Source organism: Aspergillus aculeatus, assembly GCF_001890905.1.
Source record: "Aspergillus aculeatus ATCC 16872 unplaced genomic scaffold ASPACscaffold_11, whole genome shotgun sequence".
Classification (NCBI taxonomy): Eukaryota; Fungi; Ascomycota; class Eurotiomycetes; order Eurotiales; family Aspergillaceae; genus Aspergillus; species Aspergillus aculeatus.
Window position 1 is genome coordinate 769,092 of NW_017962986.1, and position 20,438 is coordinate 789,529.

Below are 20,438 nucleotides of genomic sequence, written 5' to 3' on the forward strand. Positions count from 1 at the left end.
GCGATGGAGAATGGTACGAGTCAAAATAGTGTGGTGGAGTGAAAACGAAAACATTCGCAGCTTGATATACAATCCGGTTGAGCCTTTGGTCTAATTGTTGTACGTGCTTGGTTAGGGTAGTCTTGCTTGCTGGTATAACCTAAGTACAAGTCTTGAAATGCTTGTCTCTATCTGCGGATAAACCAGCTAAAAACAAGCTTTCATCCCGGACTTGAGCCGCTTATCAAGTCGAGAGCATCAAAATATGCCATGAATCTTATCCACTCTTGAGCGGAAGAATTAAAAAAGGTCTCAGGGCGAAGTGGAGTTTCCTGTAGTTGATTGCAGATCTAGAAGTATCGATGATAAAATTTTGAAGTTAATCTGGGAGGAGTGAAGCGTGACTAGTCGATCACCCGCGAAGTACGCGACGGAAGGTGAGAACCTTGGGTGATTAGGCAGTCTCCCCACCCTCGCTCCTTGTCCAATTCACATATCTCCAGTGTGTAGGCATATTCTCATGCCTAATTTACTTGCTCTCCCGGTCCTGCTTGATGAGGTCTACGGCTCTTTCCGCGAATGCGTACACAGTAGCTTGCAGATTCGCTGTGCTTACAAGCGGGATAGCACTCGCATCCACAACCCTAAGGCCTTCAACACCATAGACCTTCAAATTGGGGTCCACCACTCCGTCCTTCTCGCGAGGGAGCATGGAACAGGTCCCCGCAAAGTGCCACATGGAGACTAAGTTGTCCCGAGCATACCTTTTTGCAGCGTCCAGGTCTCCCTGGAAGTCTGCATCTGGGTCTCGGAACTTCAGTGGCTGTTCGAGCAGCGCCCCAAGCTGAGGTGACTCGGCCAGTTTCTTGATACGGAGCATGTGTCGTGCCATGACTTCCAGATCGAGAGGATTCGACAGGTACCCAGGATCAATGATTGGAGGCATTTCAGGGTTGTTGCAGGTACTTGGGTTCTTTTCGTCAGATTTGATGAATATACGATTTTTTTTTGAGGGGGCGAGGGGTATGGGAAGGTAGAATGTGAAATGAGAAAAGTTGGAAGTAAAGAATAACTCTCACGAACTCTACCAGGAAAGAAGAAAACAGAAAAGAACAATCACTTACATATGAACGCTTCCGCGGGAAAGCGGTTGAGAGAGCATGACTCCAAGCGTGACGAACTTTCCAGGCGAAGCAGCAGGAATAGTCCCGTCCTTGAGGTCCTTGGAATAATTTGTCTGCCCTAACGCGGACAGGTACGCAGCTGATGGTTGCTTGGGATCCAGAACAGTGGTCTTGGCGATGTCATAATAGGCTTGTGTAGTTTTGTGTTGCGGATTCTCAGGGGCGTCGCTCGTAAATAATGCCTGGAGAGCACTTCTGTCCGGTTTGGGAAGCGGCAAATAGGCGTAGGTATGAACTCCGAGTGATGCTAGGGGCCCAGATTGCGTGGCGGCGTATTCCTGCGTTGCTTGACCAATGGCTTCAGGCTCTTGTCTGACAAGAGAGTCTTTGGTCTCGAGTTCAGGCTTTGCATGGAATGCAGTGTACGATATCATATGATCTAGAAATCGTAGATGTTAGTTCTCAACCAAGGCGGGCATGCGTCAAAAAGCGAGATGGTTGAGACTTTCTTAGGAGCAGGTGCTAGATTAGAACATATTCACATACCCTGAAGATTCTGCCCAACTCCAGGGAGGTCCGCGACAAGATCGATGCCATGCTGTTCAAGAAGTTCTGCTCTACCCACTCCTGAAAGTTGGAGGATTTTAGGTGACTGGAAGGCACCAGCAGCAAGTATAACTTCACTCTTTGCCTGAACAGTCTTTGAAACACCATCGAGGTTATATTGCACCCCAATAGCTCTGGGAGGCTTGCTTTCATCAAATAGCACTCTCTCAACAAATGAGTTCGTAAGAACATGGAGATTTTGCCGAAGCTCAGCAAGCTTATAATAAGCCGAGGAAGAGTTGCTTCTCTTTCCCTGCGAGTCAATAGAAGCAAGGCAACTGAATGAGCCGACAGAGCTGTGGGTGAACGGATCACCGGCATTGCATTGCCCACTGCTGCGGAACAGTTCGGCCCATGCCCTGCGGATAGGGTGTGTCTCGTTACCAAATGACGTTTGGATTGGACCTTTCGCTTCGTTCATTCCAGGCCAATCCTCAATCGCCAGATTTCCTTTCGCGTTCTGTGCTACGGTCGGACAGTTATAGGCCTTAGAGAAATAGTCCTTTAACATAGTCCAATTCCAACCAGGATTACCGAGCTCCTCCCATGCGTCAACGGCTCCCTTGAAAGGAGGAACAAACACGTGTGCATTTAACGAACTGGATCCTCCGAGTGTTTTGCCCTGGTTGAGACCAAGCACTCTGCCATTGAGGCCCGGCTTTAAGAATGATGAATCAGTTCTAGCACACTTTTTTATAAAGACAGAGACGGTTCTTACCTGAGGGGAAGATTGGAATTTCCAATCAGCATCAGATCCAAGGAGTGCGGCATAAAAGATGGGGATGTTCACGCGAGGATCTGCTGTCATGTCGGCGCCCGCTTCAAGAACCAGGACAGATAGGCTGGGGTCCTCGCTGAGTCGAGAAGCAACCACCAGGCCAGCTGTACCGCCACCAATAATGACAAAATCATATGCGGTAGCCATTCTGTAATGTGTGCAAACTTGGACAAAGATTGGAGGAAAGTATGGAAAGCAAGAGACTGTGAGCGTAACAAGTAGTGGCTTGTTACCAAGCAAAGGAATACCTGGAGACAGGAGATATACACCTATATACACATCAGTACTAACTAAAAGTGAACAAGGAAACAGATTTTGTCAACACCACCTAGTGCGATACTACTTAGAGATGCTATAATTAGTCCCACAAATGCCAGTTCTACCCCGCCCAAAAGTACTGGATTGAACCGGCCACTCAATGCAGTGTATCATGTCTACTCCGGAGTATGATCTTTCTGGTCTCAATTCTCAAATCACCCGCTTCTGCCCCACTATGACTTTTAATAGCTAGTTACGTAACATGAAACCGGAAGTCTGAGATAAACATTGCGGGCTTTTATACAGATATATTACCGTATCCGTGCTAGAGGATAACCACAAAACTGGAGAATAGAGGATTGTATTGAAATATAAATAAGGCTAAACTCAGAGTACCTATAACTTAAGGAAATGGACTTTGGTATAATAAGAAGAACAATCCTAAAAAGTCCTTCCGATAAAAGCTTATTTCGCCTTGCGATTACAGGATTTTGGGTTGTAATACAAACACTTACAAGGCAATTGACTTGACAATAATGATTTATCAATATAAAAGTGAGCTGAAATATCGGCGGTGAGATGTCGGTGCTGATTGAGATTCCATTGAAAGCGCTTTACTTAGCAGGTGGCAGTTAGAGGCTTGTAATACTGGAACCTTTGTTCATTTGTAAGCTAATGAGAGTCAGTAGTTGTGCCGCCCAAAAGTGATCTTACAAGACCTCTAAATTAATTCAATAATAGTATTATTTAGGTAATTGTGCTCGGCCTTGTGTTCACCCAGTCAGATAAAATCCCAGAATCCCGGCCTTATGCAGTCGCCTAGACTATCCTGTGGCTCCCAACAATCACGGCCTTTATTTGGCCCCATGCATTTTGGCCCCTTGCATTTTACTCCACTGTAATTTGGTGATTTGCATTATGGCCCCATGCATGAAATGTTGGAATACTCGGGGCTCCTACCGGCCGAATCAGCACAGACTAACTAGAGGGGTTCCGGAACGGCTGCTGATTTTACATACAACTTACAAATAAAATTATTATTTCTACTGCGAAAACTTTGAAATCGAATTATAATGTATAGATATAAACCACAAAATTATTTGATTGAACAGAAAGTTGCTGCATAAGGCTTTCCTTATTCTTCTTTCCTGCAGAGATGCCTCGAAAGGTCTTGCCAACTTATTTGCTTGTCTGTGTGCTGTAGAAGGTCATGCCGGCTTGTTTGCTTGTTTGTATGCTGTGAAAGGCCTTGCCGACTTGCTTACTTATCTGCATACCATGGTTAAAAGGTCTTGCTTACTTGTTTGCTTGCAGAGGTGTTGTAAAAAGCTTTATATATTTACATTAACAAGAATAATAAGTAGTTGATTCTTACATAGAAGTAAAGACTTACTTTATATTACATAACCTTTGTAAATAATATCGGTGTTTGAGTGATGAATGTGTTGTGTAGGAGTTTTGATAGTAGATATAGCTGTTCCAGCAGTGCGCGGCCCCCTCTACAGAGTAAACAGGTTGTGAATCCGGCAATTTGACGCGCATCTGTTGTCTGTGCTTAGGAGATTGTGCCTTGAGGTGGGGCGGGTCCCAACAGTGCCTTCCTCTTCGATCATCCTGCCTTGCTACTAAGCTATATTAGTGGCACTGCCGCACTCTGGTCCCCCTCAGGTCATAAGCTAAACCTTCATAGGTAAAAATAATAGCCAATCACTTCACCCTGTAAGCAAGTGATTCCTTATCAGAAAGATATACGCAAAATAGACCCCATAATTCCTGATGGATGGAAGATTAACAAAAACAAACGGTTATTCGGGAAATGATTTGTCTTTTCTCTGTGGCTTTATCTGCCCTGCCTCTCTAATTTCTACTAGCGGCCCCACCTAGTCCCCTCCCGAGCCCTCCCAAGCCCCCCCCGGGAGAACCGCCATAACGGACCCCCTTAAGGCCCCGTAGACATTTGATGGTATTACTGATAGAATTGCCGGATGTATCACTAGACAGAACCTCAAATCAAGTCTTTGAATGAGGTCTTATAGAAAAGTCTTGAGAATATCTCCCCAAAAAAAAGAAAGAAAGATAGAAAGACGGGGGCGGGGTTTATCCGGGAGAAGACCGCTAGAGACCTTTGTGGACGAATTCCCGGGGCACTCCGGGAAGATCTAGAAACATGTTTACTAGTAAAATTACTAGCATCAGAGGTAAGCACTCGAGCGAGGAATCAAATCGGATACTAGTTTCCCTTTCAGATTTAATACTAAATATGGGTCTGCTGAGGTCAGCCGACCCAGGCTAAACCCTAACTGAATGTAGCAAAGAGGTACAGATGAGTTACAGACTGAGAAATTAAAATGACTATTTTGATCTTTGATTTCAAAGGCCGAGGTTGAGCTGCGTTGGGCTCTTGTTAGGGTTCCTGACAAAGCTATCATTACCCAAAGACAAAACATTTCAAAGAAATGGATAAATTATCTATCTTAACTTTGACGATGCAAGAAAAATGGAAGTGGGCTACGAAAGCAAAGATGAAATGGAGAGATGAATGGTTCCCAGCCTGTTATAGAATCAACCGCCTGTCATATAGATCCGCCCCCAAGGATTGTCTCCTTGTTAGTGGGTATGTGTACGTTTTGTATATTGCGTGAGATCCGAACTAGCTTCCGAGCTAGCCTCATATCACACTGAGATTGATTGCGGCTCTGGATAAATAGAGGCATTCAAGATCATGGATACTGGCACATGACGGCTGGCTAAGAGACACTACTTCACTTTTCCTCTTCTCAAATTCGCTGACTTCCATCATATCTACAACCATGGCGTCTTTCCTATCATCATCGTTCTATCATGCATACACTGCCCATCTATTTGTCTGTGATAATATCAAAGATATCATTTGCCTGGGGCTTCTGTTTGGAGCATTGAATGCCTCTGTGGCGTCTGAATTCGGCATGGGCGCCTCTTTGTCTTTCCGCCAGATACTGGTGTCGTTACCTCGAATGTTTCTCTGGTCATGGAGTAATCTTTTCCTTTTCACCCTCCATAATCAGCGCTCTGCCTCTGCCATCTCGGAGGACAAGATCAACAAGCCCTGGAGACCTCTTTCAGCCGGCCGGATCACCCCGCATCAAGCCAAAATGCTGATATATTGCATGTATCCTGCCATATTTGCAATTTCAGGCACCATGGGGGGTGTTGCGCCTTGTCTTCTGGAGGCATTCTCCTGCTTGTGGTACAACGAATGGAACGGTGCATCGAACCCACTATTGAAGAACTTGCTGAATGGGATTGGGTTCGCGTGCTTCTTTTCCGGCCCACTGGAGGTTGCAACAAAAAGCTCAGTCTTTTCGGGCGACATGAAAGCATTCACGTGGCTCCTTGTTCTCGCTGGGGCAATTACGACCACTGTCCACGCCCAGGACTTTCGGGACATTGATGGAGATAGAGCCACCGGTCGAAGGACAGTGCCCCTGTTGATCGGAGACGAGAATGCTCGATCTGCCCTGGCAGTGGGAATCATGGCGTGGACAGCGTTGTCCTGTTGGTTTTGGAATGTGGGCTCGGCGGAACGCTCATGGCTTTCCTGCATCCCCGCGTGCGTTGCGGGAACTATAGTGGTTTGGGGGTTTTACTGGAACACAACTCGTGAGGGAGATCGGAGGTCGTGGAAGATTTACCCACTATGGCTCATTGGACTTTTTGTTATGCCTCTGCGTATTCTCTAAGCCACTTCAGTGTGGGACAATTTTGTCTTCCTATGAAATGTGTAGCCTCTGGGAATTGTGTATAAGGACAGATGTTCTGATGCGTCAATGCATTACAAATTAAATTATACATTAACTTAGGATTTAGCTGTCAGTTCGAGGAGCTTGTAATAGGCCAGACACTGATGTGATAATAGGTATGGGAGGGTGATTATAAACAATGAAGGGTAGGCTGGAGAGTCAAGTAGAGTCTACTCAAGTCGTCTGGTTTACGTCTTGGGAAGAGAGGGAGGGGAGGGGGAGAGTCCCCACCCCTGGCACGAGTCTCCCTTCGTTGGACAATAAGGCGTACCAGGCTGAGGTATGTGTAGTACGGAGCACTTGCCCAAACTGTAGCAGTCCAAGGCTTACTTGCCTTGACTAGGAGGCATGATGGCCACTTTTCAAAGAACCTCGACCCCTATGCATGGATGTTAGTGTGGTTTGAGCGGTTGCGCGGCTGCATCGATGTCCGTCGGACGCCTGGACTGGTGGGAAGTAAAACTGCCAGCCGGCGACTGGTGGGAACTACCCAGACAGAGAATGAATATACGATATAAGGAAAAGTAGGTAGGTTGGTGCGGGCTGAACTAGAAAGAGAATCAGGCATCCCGCGCTAGTTAAGTGTAAACTCACTAGTTTTACTCCCTTGTAAACTCGCTTGATCTCTTGATTGCATTCCGTCCCTCGCGCAAAGTGCTACATCGCTTCTAAGTGCTAAAATAGTGGCATTATTCTACTTCATCTGTTCTTTGTAGTAATGTATATTCAATATATTTCTAGTCTAAGATAGTATTTATCTGATTTAGGAAACGCTCTAAATATCACTCTTTAGAGATCGTTTTAGATAGTTTATATGGATACACTAGGCGAGGTAATGTAGGGATTGTGTTACTTAGATTAAAGAATTAGGTGATTATGTATAGCCCTTTGGCAGGAGATTACATATTTATATTAGATAGTGGAGAGTATAATATAGCAAACTTATTAAGAGACTTTGAGGGTTTTATAAAATAATTCAAGATCTGAATATTGAATGAGACTAATCTGGTACTTTTTGCAGTAGAGAAGCGTTTGAGTGATTGGGCGCTTGAGAATGCGTTGCTTTGGAATAATATGGTCTCAGAATAAATCAATTGCTTCTCTTTCCTGATACCCCTTTGAGATTAGTTAACTGGGCAAGTGCGGATTGTGTCTGCTGCTCTAGACTAATAGGTACAGAGGTGAGAGGTGGAGATTTGAGAATCTGTTGGGGGCTGTGTTAGATGGGGTGGGTCGGCGCCCGTGCCTCCCCTGGATGGGCCTAAGCGAATTGTAGGAGATGCGCCTGTTCGCAGCGGGCGGGTGGGGCGGGCGGTTCGGCTAGTCCCGGAGAGCTTGTTGAGCCTTGAAATACATCCTGTGGGTGGTGTGTGTGGGCCACTCGGTGTTGCTATAAGAGCAGTTGATCATCTGTTCGTGCTTGTATTAAGCTGAGGAGGAGGAGAAGAAGAAGAAGAAGAAGAAGATAAAGTGCGAGGGTAGAAAGTGTGCAATGTGCATCTCCAAATTCAGGCCTCTCAAATCTTAATACATGCACGGTACCGCAGATTGATGCTCTTAGTGGGCTCGCTCGTCTTGCAGGCTGGACAAGGCAGAATTAACCCCTGTCAAGTGTGACAAATATTGTGATTGCTGCGCATATGGCCCCCACGATCGTCTAGACTCTCTTACTTACAGCTCCTGTACTCGGGCTTTCTCAGACTGGAAGTCACATAATGATTTATTATGACCTCAAGACTCAACTTCATTGACAGTTGATCCCTACTCCCTCTGAAACGGTGAATGGATCCGATATATCATTTTCCCCCAGTATGACACTCCCAGTAGGAGCCATGCAGCTAGCTGTGGTATCATTCATCGTGGGCCCCATGGCTATCATCGCTGTGGCACTCAGACTGTGGTCCAGGTATCTTCAGGGAAGGAATCTGGCTTCAAATGATTACTTGGCATTGGTAGCATTGGTACTGGCTGAGTCCGCTTTGTCCGTGTTTCTGGCAGGTAGGCTTATCGAACATTGAGCCCGCTCGGACTGAAAGACAAAAAGCTGAACTCACGCTTCACACAATCTAGCTGGCTTTGCAGCTGGCTTGGGGGTTCATTTAGATGAGCTTTTAGCAACAGCGCCCCGAAAGTTCGCTCTGCACATGAAGGTGGGTTGATGGGTATCACACAAATTTCAACCCTGTCCAGTACACTCTCGGCTAACTGTCCTCTATCACTTGTTTAGCTTTTCGTACCTGCCCAGCTGCTGTGGGCCGCAGCCAACTCGTGTGTCAAGGCATCAATATTATATCTCTACATCGACCTCTTTCCCAACAAGGTCTTTTGCCGTTTGTGCTATGGTACCCTCTTCATCACTGCCGCGTACTTCGCGATGGTACTGATCGAAGCCTTCGCGCTTTGCAAACCTGTCCAGTATAACTGGGACAAATCGATCGAAGGACACTGCACTGGTGAAAATATCGCTTATCTCGTTGCTGGCATTGTCAATCTCACCATTGACACTTTCATTGTGATACTACCGATGCCTCTGGTTTTCAATTTGCAACTGATTCTATCCAAAAAGATCGCCGTCTCTGCAATGTTCAGCCTCGGGGCGTTGTAAGTTTGCTCCTCTCGGTTCATTTGTTCTCTTTTGGCTGGCAGAAATATGTTACTTACTATGTTCACGCTTTCCAGGATTTGTGTTATTTCTCTACTCAGGGTCGTTTGGTTGTGGACTTGGAATCTAGCTGACCTGACATACACCGTGACACCTGGTGCCATTTACTCGGTATTGGAGCCAACCCTTGGGGTTGTGAACGCGTGTTTGCCCACAATCAAACCTGCTATCACCGAGCTATTTGGAGCGTAGGTACTTCTCCTGTGGTGCTTGATTGCCTTACAAGGATTTTTGAATCCCCCATTGGAAGCTCTAACCTGACACGCAATAGTGGCACGCTTCAGGGCACGAAAGACAGTTCCAACAGCGGGGGGAACTATAGTAGCCGATCGAGTCGAAAGCTCAACGGCAAGATGAAAGGCAATCTTACTCGGGAATTCGAACGGCTTGATGATGAACTTGCACTTCATGAAGTGCACATCAACAGTCATTCTAATATCGGTCTCATCAGCGATGACCACAAATCGTCGAGTCCAACTTCGCCTTGAGTGATGGGGGGGAAAGATCTTATGGCTCAACTGCACTAGTGCAAGCAAGTCGGGCGTGCCGTGATGTACCCCTGTGAAATTTCGTTGTATCGAAGCCTCTCCTATATCATGTTTTATTTGCTTATGCATATCGCTTTCTCGTGTTAGCGTTCAGCCCCTTCGGCCTCTTTACTCGCTGGTTACTGTGAGCATTTAGCGCCGGATCGGCAGTAGCGTTACGTACCTCTTTTCCGCGGCCCCACTTCCCGCTCCAAGGAGCAGCGAGTGGCCGCAAATAACAAGTTAATTCCCTCACTGATTCTGGCTCTGATATCCTTACTAACTTAAAATGTACCAAGCACTAAAAGAGTAGAGTCCTCTCCTGGAACAGGAAATGTGCCACGTAGTGTGACCTCGCAATCTGAATTATAATAACCTGATTGTTCCGTGTAAAAAAAGACTGTTCGATGCACGGATTAGCAGCATGTTACCCAGTTGACTCTTGAGGGCGGCCGGGATAACGAGACCGAGGAAACAAGACTCCACTCCGGGGTTTCTATCCGGACCCCACGCTGACAGCGCACATGGTGCCGCACCGGCAATCCTGTAATCCACCTCCGCTGCAACCTTGTAAGCATAAACGACAGAGGGTGGCGCCACACAACGGATCAAGAAGAATATTGAGATCATTGGGTGACTGCGGCTTACACATACTCCATTTCTAGTGTCGGTCTCAAACAGCACCGCACGGTGTACCAGGTTCACGATCAGATCAAACCAAGAGATTCCGAATTTCCCAAGGGGGGAAGCCTTTGGGGGCTATCGAGGCCAGCACATGCAAGTCGGGTCACCCGTGATCTCGATACCTCTGTTGAGGAGCTAATACTGACAATTCTGGGTGCATTCGTTGATCGGCTCGGTGGTTGTGTGTCCCACGGGATCCTTGGTCTCCCCGGCCTCCACCATGGCGGTGCGCGGTCAGCTCGACGTCCGAGGTGAAATAGTCATTCGGCCCGGAGGCCTTCCACAAGGTACAGTGGCTGATCTTCGGACCGCCCAGCGGGGCGACCAACAATAGGTAGCCCGCGAAGTCTGGTGGACAGAGATTGAGTAACGAAGATCTTGCTCAGAGGCCCGACACGAGGCTATTGGAGTCGGGTAATTTCATGAAAGTAATGCTGTTGGGATAGACATCTGTATAAAAGGTTTCCTGATTGGCAAGTAGAATGACGGGATATGCATCATCGAAGACTTCCGGTGCGACAAATAGCGCAGGACGCTCAATCGCCCGGGTTTCGAGCGACAATCATCTGAATCTGACCGGGCGGAGATCTTGTCCGACCAGACACAATGGTCCCTGATATTGATGGCCATAGCTTGACAGATAGCAATGCAGCATGCGGCATATTAAGCGTGTCAAAACCTGCTAGGGGCTATACTCTGATCAGCTGAGGCTGCAAGTGCCGCATTTTATCCATGCAAACCCAAACATCGTTCCTGATACCTCTGCCATTGCGATGATCTCGGAGTTAGGGCAAGTGCGCCTCAGGGAAGGTTGAGCAGTCATCCGGATTGTGCAACAGTTATACGACCTTCTTTTGCATATGTTCAAGTAATGCAGAATCTAGGATTAGTTTGTGTACCGTCTATCAACATGAGTAAGTGATCTTGAAAAAGCCATTTCCAGTGCTAGCCCTGTTCTTACTATTAGTGCTGATTCGGCAACATCATGCAAAGGCCCTAATCCATCAAGACGATATCAATACAAGTCAAAGCCCGAAGGAAAAGAATACAACAACAAACTCGACCATGACGACAGAGCACACGTAAAGCCTCAAGCTTGAGGAGCCACGACCGGTTTCTTCACCCTCGGCACCCTCGTCCACCAGTACAGCAGACACGCAGCCACGATATTCGTGAAGATAAACACCCACATGAGCCCGAAGTTCCTCCACACATCGGCGTAGCTCGCGCCGACCCCGCGCAGATACGCATTCGTGTCCGCGACCGGGCAAAACCGGCAGGCCGCCGTCGCAGTCTCGTCATGCAGATACCCGCCCGCCTGCGCGATGTACGGCGCCAGGTACTGGCCGCAGGTCGTATCATTAACAGGGTCAAAACGCAGATACTCGTTGTCGGCGCAGGTGACGGTCGTGTCGGCAATCCCCACGGCCAGCATCCCGCTCACCAGGTAGGTGAACGGGGAGACGCGGTACATGAAGATCCAGAACCCGGGCAGCTGGGCGGGCGTCGCGAGCACCCCGCAGAAGAGCAGGCAGAGCAACAACAGAAAGCTGCCCAGGTTGCCGGCGTTCTCCGCGGCGTCGAGCGCCGCGATCATGAAATGGGCAAAGGTCGACGAGAACAGCAAGAAAGTCCAGATCAGCAGCCACATCTGCGCGCCCCGCAGGTGGACCGTGTCGGACGGTTCGGCGTTGCGATACATCCCGATTGGGTAGTACCAGCACAGGAACATGAGGATGGACATGAGCGAGTTCCAGAACAGTTCAACGCCGATGTTGCTGAGCATGAAGACCGTCCACGAGTAGGTCTTGGACGGCCGCTCGCGGACTTCGTATAATGCCCGCTGCGTGACGAAATGCGGCATTATTTGTTGGATGAGTTGTCCGAACTGGATGAGTAACAGGAAGATGCTGAACATTTGGTTCTGCAAGCCCTGGATGGTGTTGGGGGTGTTGAAGAGAGAGAAGCCGACGAAGAGAGCGGGCAAGACACACAGAATTGCCTTGGAGTAGATGTAGATGGGGGAGCGCCAGAATTGCTGGAAGACTCGGATCTGCACTTCGCGGAGCTGGGCGCAGAAAGGGGCAGCGAACTCGCGATAGCTGGCTCGGTCCTCGCGCTCGGTGCCGGGGCTGACGCGGGCCAGTGGGTTCTGCTGGGCGTGTTCGAGCTTCAGTGAGCTGAGGTGTGCTTGGACTTGTGCGTATTCCGGGGAATTACGCCATGTCTCGAACCAGTCGATGTCCGTGTGGGAACCAGGGGCGGCGCCGATCACATCGAGCATCCATTCAGCGGGATTTGCGGCTGGGGGACAGGGAGGGCCCCCATTGCGCACAAAGTAATCAATCAGAATCTGCGAGTTCTGGCCAATGTCTCCAAAGTATACGGTCTGGCCCCCGGCTTGAAGGAAGAGGAGACGGTCAAACCGCTGGAACAGCATAGCAGACGGCTGATGAATGGTACACACTGAGATCGTGTTAGTGAAAATCGATGAATGCATGAAGCCCCGAACTTACAAATCGCTTGGCCGTTCTTCCTCAATTTATTGAGGAGATCGAGGATAGCCCAGGATGTCTGGGAATCGAGCCCCGACGTGGGCTCATCCAAGAAAAGAAGGAGGGCTGGTCTCGCCGCAAGCTCTACCCCGATTGTGAGACGTTTCCGTTGTTCAACGTTAAGGCCTTCTCCAGGGACGCCGATAACGGCGTCAGCATAGTCTGCCATATCAAGCAGTTTTATGACTTCGGTGACATAATTGATCTTTTCTCGGCGAGGAACATGAGCTGGTTGACGAAGAAGAGCTGAGAACTCGAGCGCCTCGCGCACTGTGGCAGTGCTCAAATGCAGATCCTGTTGCTGGGCATAGCCAGTCTTGCGTTGAAACGATTCATCCCGCGGTTTACCGTCGACAAGCATTTCTCCACTGATCACGCCCAAAGTGGTACGTGTAGCTAGGACATCCAGAAGCGTGGTCTTCCCAGCACCAGAGACCCCCATCAGAGCGGTTAAGGTTCCTGGCTTGACCCATCCGTCAACGTGGTCAAGGATCCTGCGACTCTCCTTGCCGATCTTGATATCGAAACATACATCTTGCCACTGGAAGATGGCAGTTTGGCTTTCGATCACCGTAAGGTCGTCACGGTCGGACTTAGACTTCTCTTGAGACGCATTACGGTCACTGCCCCCTTCAAAATCGTCAGGCTTGCCGCTCTTGAGTGCCCCATGCCCGCGGGGAAACACTAGGATCTCGCCCTTGGACTTCTTCTCGGTGATAAAGTCAGTGGCGACCAGATAGATGGCTCCAAGAACGACCATAAAGGCGAGGATGATTCCAATATTTCTCCATTTGTGCGACACGTTGTAGTCATAGGCCGATTGAATGTAGGCATCGCCATTGACAAATGCTTGACCGGGTACCGATCCGACGGTAGAGCACACTTGGTTCCTAGAATGAAGATCCATGTAGCTAGGACCCGATGGGACAATTGCTACGCACTGAAAGTCACGGTCGTGGAATTCGTTGATTAGGAGAGACTCGAAGCCATAGTTGATAGGATTGATATATGCGATCCAACGTGCCCACCCGAGCATATACCCTGTCGGGATTGCAAACCCCGTATAAGAATATAGACCGAGAAGGACAACCGCGCAAAAGGGCAATGCTTGAACCAGGGATCTTGTCAATGATGCCATAGACCGGAAGAACATTGACATTGTCAGCGTCAGAATGAATGAAGTAAAGATAAAGAAAAAAAAGCCCCAGGTTCTCGCCTCAAGTTGGTCATGAAGTAGAGAACTGTATTCGACAGAATGGCGTTGAGGACTTTGAACGGCAAGTCCATGATCATTGATGAAATTGCTTCGGCAGATGGGTGGTAGAGAGCATATCGCGCGTGCTTCTCTACAATCCCGCGTTGCGCATATAGCGTCAGCATTTCCAGACCGCAACCAAGGGCATTGATGAGACAAGCAAAGAAGAGAAGGGCACCGCGCTGAAAGAAGGTGCTGGTGTTGGGCTGGAGGTTATAGAAGATACTGGCAATTACAAGAGCAGTGATGACATTTCCGATCAACGACGATATTGTAACACTGGGGTCGGCTTTTAAGCGCTGGTATCCGCGCCATAGGCACAAATTCACCTGCTGTGCATAGGATAGAGTATAAGGTGAGGATACACGCTGAACCCGGGCTTGTTGAGCTCGACGAGAATGCCTGAACTTGCCCAGGAATTCTCCATTCAGCGTAAACTTTGTGTTGTAGTTTTCGACGTCTTGCAGAACCCGTGCTCGCTGGTGTGAGCCTCGCCATCGTGCAGCGAACTCATCCGGTGTTCGAGGCACGCAGCCTTCGTAACCTGGCTGCACGACACGCTCGATATGACTAGTCATAGATGTTAAGAAGTCTGCATCGGTCTGTCGCTCGGGGCAGGCAAAGCCCATGTCCAAAAAGTACTGCTTCGCGGCGTCTGTCCGACCGAAGAAGATCTGGCGACCTTCGTATAATACCAGCACCTTGTCGAAATAGTGGTAGGCAGCTTGGGGGGCTTGATATAGCGAAACACAGACAGTGGCACCGTTGATATCTGCCTGCATGCGAAGCGCCTTACAGAACTCAATGGCATTTGCGCTGTCAAGGCCGCGGGTGGAGTTATCCCAACATTGCAGGGGAGCACTGCTGAGGCAAGCTTCGGCAATACTGACTCGCTTGCGCTCACCACCAGATACACCACGGATGAAGTCGTTTCCGACGATCGTATTCTTAGTGTGGCTGATACCAAGTATAGCCATTATCACATCTCGCTTGTGGCTGGCATACTGGGCCACATCCACGCCACCGGGAATGTGCCGTGGTGCTCGGGCGCGCGCCGCAAAGTATAGGGTATCTCCGACCGTGAGCTTGGGGAAGTGGACATCGACCTCGGCAGCATATATGGCTTCCCCTCGGAATTCGTGGGCCATTTTCTTTGCGCTCACACCTAGCAGCATTCAGTGTCGAATTACTTTGTAGGTTAGTTGGACATACCTTGATAGTTGATACTAGATTCCTTATCGATATGGAAGCCATCCGTCTCCCCAGCGATGGTCTTCAAGAAGGTCGAGCATCCTGAGCCAGGAGGACCAAGAACTACCAGCATCTCGCCAGCCTCCACGGTGCCCTCCAGGTTCTGTAGGATCTGGATTCTGCGCTGGTTCTGAGTACCGAGCGCCTTTCTTGCCAGGGCCAGGGCTTCAAACCAGACATTGCCGACGCTTTTCTGGTAATCTGTGTCGGAACCAAACCCGTGCACGTAGAGATTGTTAAAGGCGATCCCCAGAGTTCGCAGTGGATGTGCCTTTTCATCCTCGGTGTGAACATGTAGCATGGCCTTGCACCATGCTAAAGCATCGAAATTGTTACCGATGGGATCCAGGACTGATCCTGGCTCGGCAGCAAAAGGGTTCTGTCCGGCAGTAGAGAAAGTGCTCTGCTCGGTGAACTGCCTGGCTAGTTGATGAACCTCCTCTGCCCTTTTCTCCACGTGAGTATTGAGGCCACTTTCGACCTTATGGTCGTCGGCCATCACTACAAGCGTTCGGAGCTGAGGGCGCCAATCTGAACGTGATCACGCAGAACAAGTTATAGCGACAGGGTAGTTGATGAAAAGTCTCAAGTTGAAGGGCAAAAGAGTAGAGGACCTAAAATGGTCCCAGCCCTATTCTCCTCTTGTAGAAGAGCCCCTTTCTCTGCCTGTTGACTGTTCAGCTGAAGAATTAGGTTTGACTTTCATATTGAGTAACGTGATCCACAGCAATGTTCTTTGTCTGCCGACTCGAGGGTCCAGTGTGGCTCTCGTCAGCCAACACCTATCTGCTAACATCAGCCAGGATCAGCCAGGATCAGCCAGAATCAGCCAGTGTCAGCCAAGGTCAGCCATCAGCCAGAATCAAAACGATCTTCGGGCTCCGGGTTTCCATCAACATCCATGTCGTGCATGCGTTCAGTGTTTGCTATGTCTCGATGTTTGCGTCCTCATCGAATTGTTCCTCTTTCTGCACGGAGAGAGAATTTTATCCCGCATTCGCCACCTCCCAAAATTGACAACATCCATGTCGTAAAACTGACATTCCCGTACAGTGTCGAAGGTGTTTGCTGCGCAGATCTGTTTGCTTCCCGTGAAGAAATTCTTTCTTTTTCCATCTTGGTGAATCCACCGACCAAACCAATCCGCAGGCCCCCTTTTCTGTGTTCTTTGTAATTTCTCAATTTCTTTGTTTTTCTCCTCTCGAAATCATACCTCGATCACCTGTAACCCCTTCTGCTAGTCATTGATTGGGCCTCGCTTTACCTTTTAAGAAACTCTGTTTTACTGTTTCTAGACTCGTTATTTTCTTCTTAACGTAGCTCCAGGTCCTATAATTCTCATGCGGTGAGGACCATCCTGGCGCGTGCCTTACCGCGCTCAGCGACACGATTAGGGACGTACTAGATGAGAACCTTCCATCAGTAGTACTGTGCATTCCACAACCAATCGTTTCTGCAAGTCAAGCAGGATCCTTCGGGCTCTCCGGCAGAACGTCATAGGACTTCACCGCAGCGATTTCCTCTCAAGTCCTTCTTTCTTTCTAGCCAAGATATGTGTGGTAGTTGCCTTGGTTCATGCTTCGGCGGTCAGAGTGAATGAAAGAAGTAGCCCCGAATGGGTGCTAGCAAACGATGATCAATTTTGACAGTTAGATGTTTCGCGTCAGCAAATTGAATTTCTGTCTCCATCCAAGTAGCTAAGGCCACAAAACATACTCTATTAGCTACACGATTCAATCTTGCTCCCCCCTCCCCCAACAATACTGTAATGTTAACTCCTCCCCTGTCACCTTCCTCCTCTTCCCCTTCACAAACCTCATCTACACCACTCTCACCCTCACCCCCTTAGTCCCGAACTCCGGAATCCCTCCCACGTAGTCCCGCACGGGAACCACATCCGCCTCGGTAGTCTCGAACAGCTCCAGCTGCGGCGCCCCCGGGCGAAACAAAACCGCCAGCACCCAGTACATCTCAGCCAAGGCAAGACTAATTTTTGCGAGTTAGCCAAAGAAATCCTCGACTACGTGCCAGGATTCCGAAGACCTTTGAGGAGGGAAGGTTCAAAGGAAAGATCTCTTACTTCATGCCAATGCACATCCTCGAACCGCGGGCGAAGGGAACCCAATTCCGGTTCATGTTGGGGTGATGTCTGTCCTTCATCCACCGCTCGGGGAGGAACCTGGCCGGCTCGGGGAATGTCTCTGGGTCGGAGTGGAGGCTGTGCGAGGACATGCCGACGGGAGTGCCGGCGGGGATCGTCCACTCCCTGAACTGCAGAGGTTGATCGGGCGAGACGCGGGCGAGGTGACGCATGACCCCATAGCTTAGTCTAGCATCCCCTCGTATCAGCTAATTGAAATCCAGGCTGAAAAGAGGAGTTCATTGGAGATTGATTAGACATACCGCAACCCCTCTTTGACAATCCCGTGCAAGTACGGCAACCGCTCCAGTTCCTGCCAAGTGGGTCGCTTCGCGGGATACCCGGCCATGATGTCCTTCAGCTCCTCCCGGAGCTGTCCGCGCATCTGCGGGTCGGACAGGACATGGTAGAAGATCATGCTGAAGGCGCGGACCAACGTGGCTGTGCCCGCGCCGAACAGCTGCAAGGCCTCGCGCGCCAGCCGTTCGGTCTCGCGCTCCGTCCCGGGCATGTCGCTGGAGAGCACATGGCGGAAGACGGAGCTGCGGCCGGCCTCCTGCTGCACCTTGACGGCACGACCCATGTCCTTTTTGGCTTCGGTGATGTGGTCGAAGGCGTACTGGTCTAAGTTTAGCAAATAGAACGGAGCTTTCAAGCAAGACAAAAGAGGAAGCGACCTACCTGATGCAGGCTCTTGAACGCCGCGGCTCCCGGAGAAAAGTGCATCACGAGTCCCCGCGGGATGAGTTGCGTGAGGCTGGCTATTGCGTTAGTCTTCCGAAGCACTTCCGAAGCAGAAGAGAAAGGAAGCTAGTTGGCCAGGTTACTCACGAGATCAAATAAGGAAACTGGACGAAAAGGTGCACCTGTAGCTGGTAGGTGTGGATCGTGACATACCTGCACAATCCTGCAGTAAGTAGGTCATTCATCACCGGTTTCCAAAATGGGTTGACGAAGCCTGACTTACCATTCCTTGCCGAAATCCGGGTGCCGGATCATGTCGGGGGACTTCTCCGAGCAGATCTTTGTCACAATGTCACCGGTGAACGCAGCCATCACATGTTCCATCTGGATGGTCCGGCCTGACTTCCGGTTACCCTCGAGTCGATCGGTGAGTAGTTGGATTTCATCCAGAATCACGCCCTCGATCTGCGTGACGCCCAGGCGCGAGAAGAATGGGTCGAAGTGCTTGCGGCGACGGCGATGCAACTCGTGTCCCATGGTCATACCCATGGCGCCTACGATTTGGTCAGTCATATGCATTCTCGTACGACAAGTTCTAAAGTGAGAGAAGAAGGATAATGCCTTGCCCTCAAGCCCTGTCCCTTGAAGGGTGTACCACTTTTCTGAGCGGCGGGTGTTGGAGGCGACATAGACGGTGGTATAGTAGTCCGGGTCATTGATGACAATTTCATAGGGATTGATGCGGATGATAGGGCCTTGAAGAGGAGGGTTAGAGCAGATCGAAGCCGGAAATTGGGCTACGTACCGTATTCTCTGTGCATTCTCTGAATCTCATGGATGTACATTCCACCTCTGATGACTTCGTGGTAGAACTCATACCATCCGGTCGCAGCAGCAATCTTGGGCCCGGGGAATCGAGATAATGGGTGCAGGTACAGGCGATAGATAACAAGTGCCACGCTATACAGAGCAACCGCGGCGAAGAAGAGCCCGTAAATCCCATACATGCCATATAGATTGAGAAAGAGCGTGTGGGCAGTCTGAAAATTGACCGAATTTGTCATCTTGTGGTTAATTCTGAAGCTTAGACGATAGGCAAGATTTGGAAGCTGAATGAGTCTCAAACCAATATAGAACTTATGCTTGTAGTAACATATACACACTCAAGAGAGGAATCGTTGGGGGCAAGAGATGCGGGGTCCGGAGGAAGGCAATAGGTAACGACAACTATGTCGTGGTGGCGACCTTGGTCATAGGTTCGCCTGCATATGGTCATGGGAATGTAGCCAGTATCCCCACATTGACATAGCATAAGCGAGCCACTCTAGTCTAATTGGAAACTCCGGGCTCCGTGCCTATGACACGTAGTATATCCAGAGCCCGATGTGTTTGACATTGTGGTACTGCGTGATAATGCATGATAACACATCATGCTGCAAGTAGTTCTCTATCATCACAGCCTGTATAGCAGGCTAGATTGGCCGATGAGACAGTGCGTACCTATTCTATTCAAGGAAGACGCTTCGTTATCTATGATGTAGACCTCAGCCAGCCGCAGCTGAGTATACCCGAGGATGAAGCCGACCAACAAACATCGTCGTCAAAGCTGAAGATCGCAAACAAAAGACAGCACTTCTTGCTCACAGATCCCTCAGTTGCTGCATGTCAGGCCGACCCCCCACCAGTTCACCTAGTCGTCTGGAACCGTCAGCACAAATCAATATCCACTCATTTGGATTACAACTGCTACTGCTCGCGCCGCCTTATCAAACATCAGATAATATCATTTGAATTCCATACAAGTGGGTGATAACAGAGGAGTATGATGTCATCACTCTGCGACTCAGTGCACGGAGTCACCGTATTCAACCCCTGAAGAGATGCATGTCGAAGCGCAGATCCTATTCCTCTAACTCACGAGTAAGAAAGGGCATTGGCACTCATATTCCACTGGGGTCTTGAGCTCGCTCCGGTAGAGTTTGCCCCTCTAGGATAGTTCATCGCACTATCGATGCCGAAAGGAGAATCAGCTTCACAAGGCAGAATCTTTAAATACAGCATCCTCCTCTTGTCACATCTCTATCTTCTCGATGCCACAGCACACATCTCGTCCCATTCACCAAACTGACCCAGCTCACCCGACTTTCGGCTACATT

At 49.3% G+C, this 20,438-nt stretch overlaps 5 protein-coding genes across 5 annotated transcripts; 2 read left to right on the forward strand and 3 right to left on the reverse strand.

Moving 5' to 3' along the window:
• Nucleotides 1-444: 444 nt before the first annotated feature.
• ASPACDRAFT_1903391 (GMC family oxidoreductase) lies at nucleotides 445-2,700 on the reverse strand. The gene is made up of 4 exons (XM_020198789.1): nucleotides 2,428-2,700; nucleotides 1,650-2,367; nucleotides 1,104-1,542; nucleotides 445-944 (listed from the first exon to the last, which is right to left on the reverse strand). The coding sequence occupies exons 1-4, from the start codon at nucleotides 2,632-2,634 to the stop codon at nucleotides 509-511; spliced, it is 1,800 nt and encodes a 599-aa protein (XP_020054768.1). The 5' UTR covers nucleotides 2,635-2,700; the 3' UTR covers nucleotides 445-508.
• Nucleotides 2,701-5,555: 2,855 nt separating this feature from the next.
• On the forward strand, nucleotides 5,556-6,464 carry ASPACDRAFT_31513 (UbiA family prenyltransferase; the record flags this gene model as incomplete). Its single annotated transcript, XM_020199820.1, has 1 exon — nucleotides 5,556-6,464. The coding sequence occupies one exon, from the start codon at nucleotides 5,556-5,558 to the stop codon at nucleotides 6,462-6,464; it is 909 nt and encodes a 302-aa protein (XP_020054769.1).
• Nucleotides 6,465-8,335: 1,871 nt separating this feature from the next.
• On the forward strand, nucleotides 8,336-9,674 carry ASPACDRAFT_44937 (uncharacterized protein; the record flags this gene model as incomplete). The annotated part of the gene is made up of 5 exons (XM_020201516.1): nucleotides 8,336-8,522; nucleotides 8,595-8,674; nucleotides 8,752-9,125; nucleotides 9,204-9,374; nucleotides 9,458-9,674. The coding sequence occupies 5 exons, from the start codon at nucleotides 8,336-8,338 to the stop codon at nucleotides 9,672-9,674; spliced, it is 1,029 nt and encodes a 342-aa protein (XP_020054770.1).
• Nucleotides 9,675-11,487: 1,813 nt separating this feature from the next.
• ASPACDRAFT_61942 (ABC drug exporter AbcA) lies at nucleotides 11,488-15,957 on the reverse strand (the record flags this gene model as incomplete). Its single annotated transcript, XM_020203727.1, has 4 exons — nucleotides 11,488-12,863; nucleotides 12,914-14,073; nucleotides 14,205-15,372; nucleotides 15,420-15,957. The coding sequence occupies 4 exons, from the start codon at nucleotides 15,955-15,957 to the stop codon at nucleotides 11,488-11,490; spliced, it is 4,242 nt and encodes a 1,413-aa protein (XP_020054771.1).
• Nucleotides 15,958-17,278: 1,321 nt separating this feature from the next.
• ASPACDRAFT_53318 (cytochrome P450) lies at nucleotides 17,279-19,289 on the reverse strand (the record flags this gene model as incomplete). The annotated part of the gene is made up of 7 exons (XM_020202736.1): nucleotides 17,279-17,444; nucleotides 17,539-17,787; nucleotides 17,862-18,217; nucleotides 18,280-18,355; nucleotides 18,430-18,495; nucleotides 18,566-19,037; nucleotides 19,088-19,289. 7 exons carry the CDS (start codon nucleotides 19,287-19,289, stop codon nucleotides 17,279-17,281), a joined length of 1,587 nt encoding a protein of 528 aa, XP_020054772.1.
• Nucleotides 19,290-20,438: the final 1,149 nt, after the last annotated feature.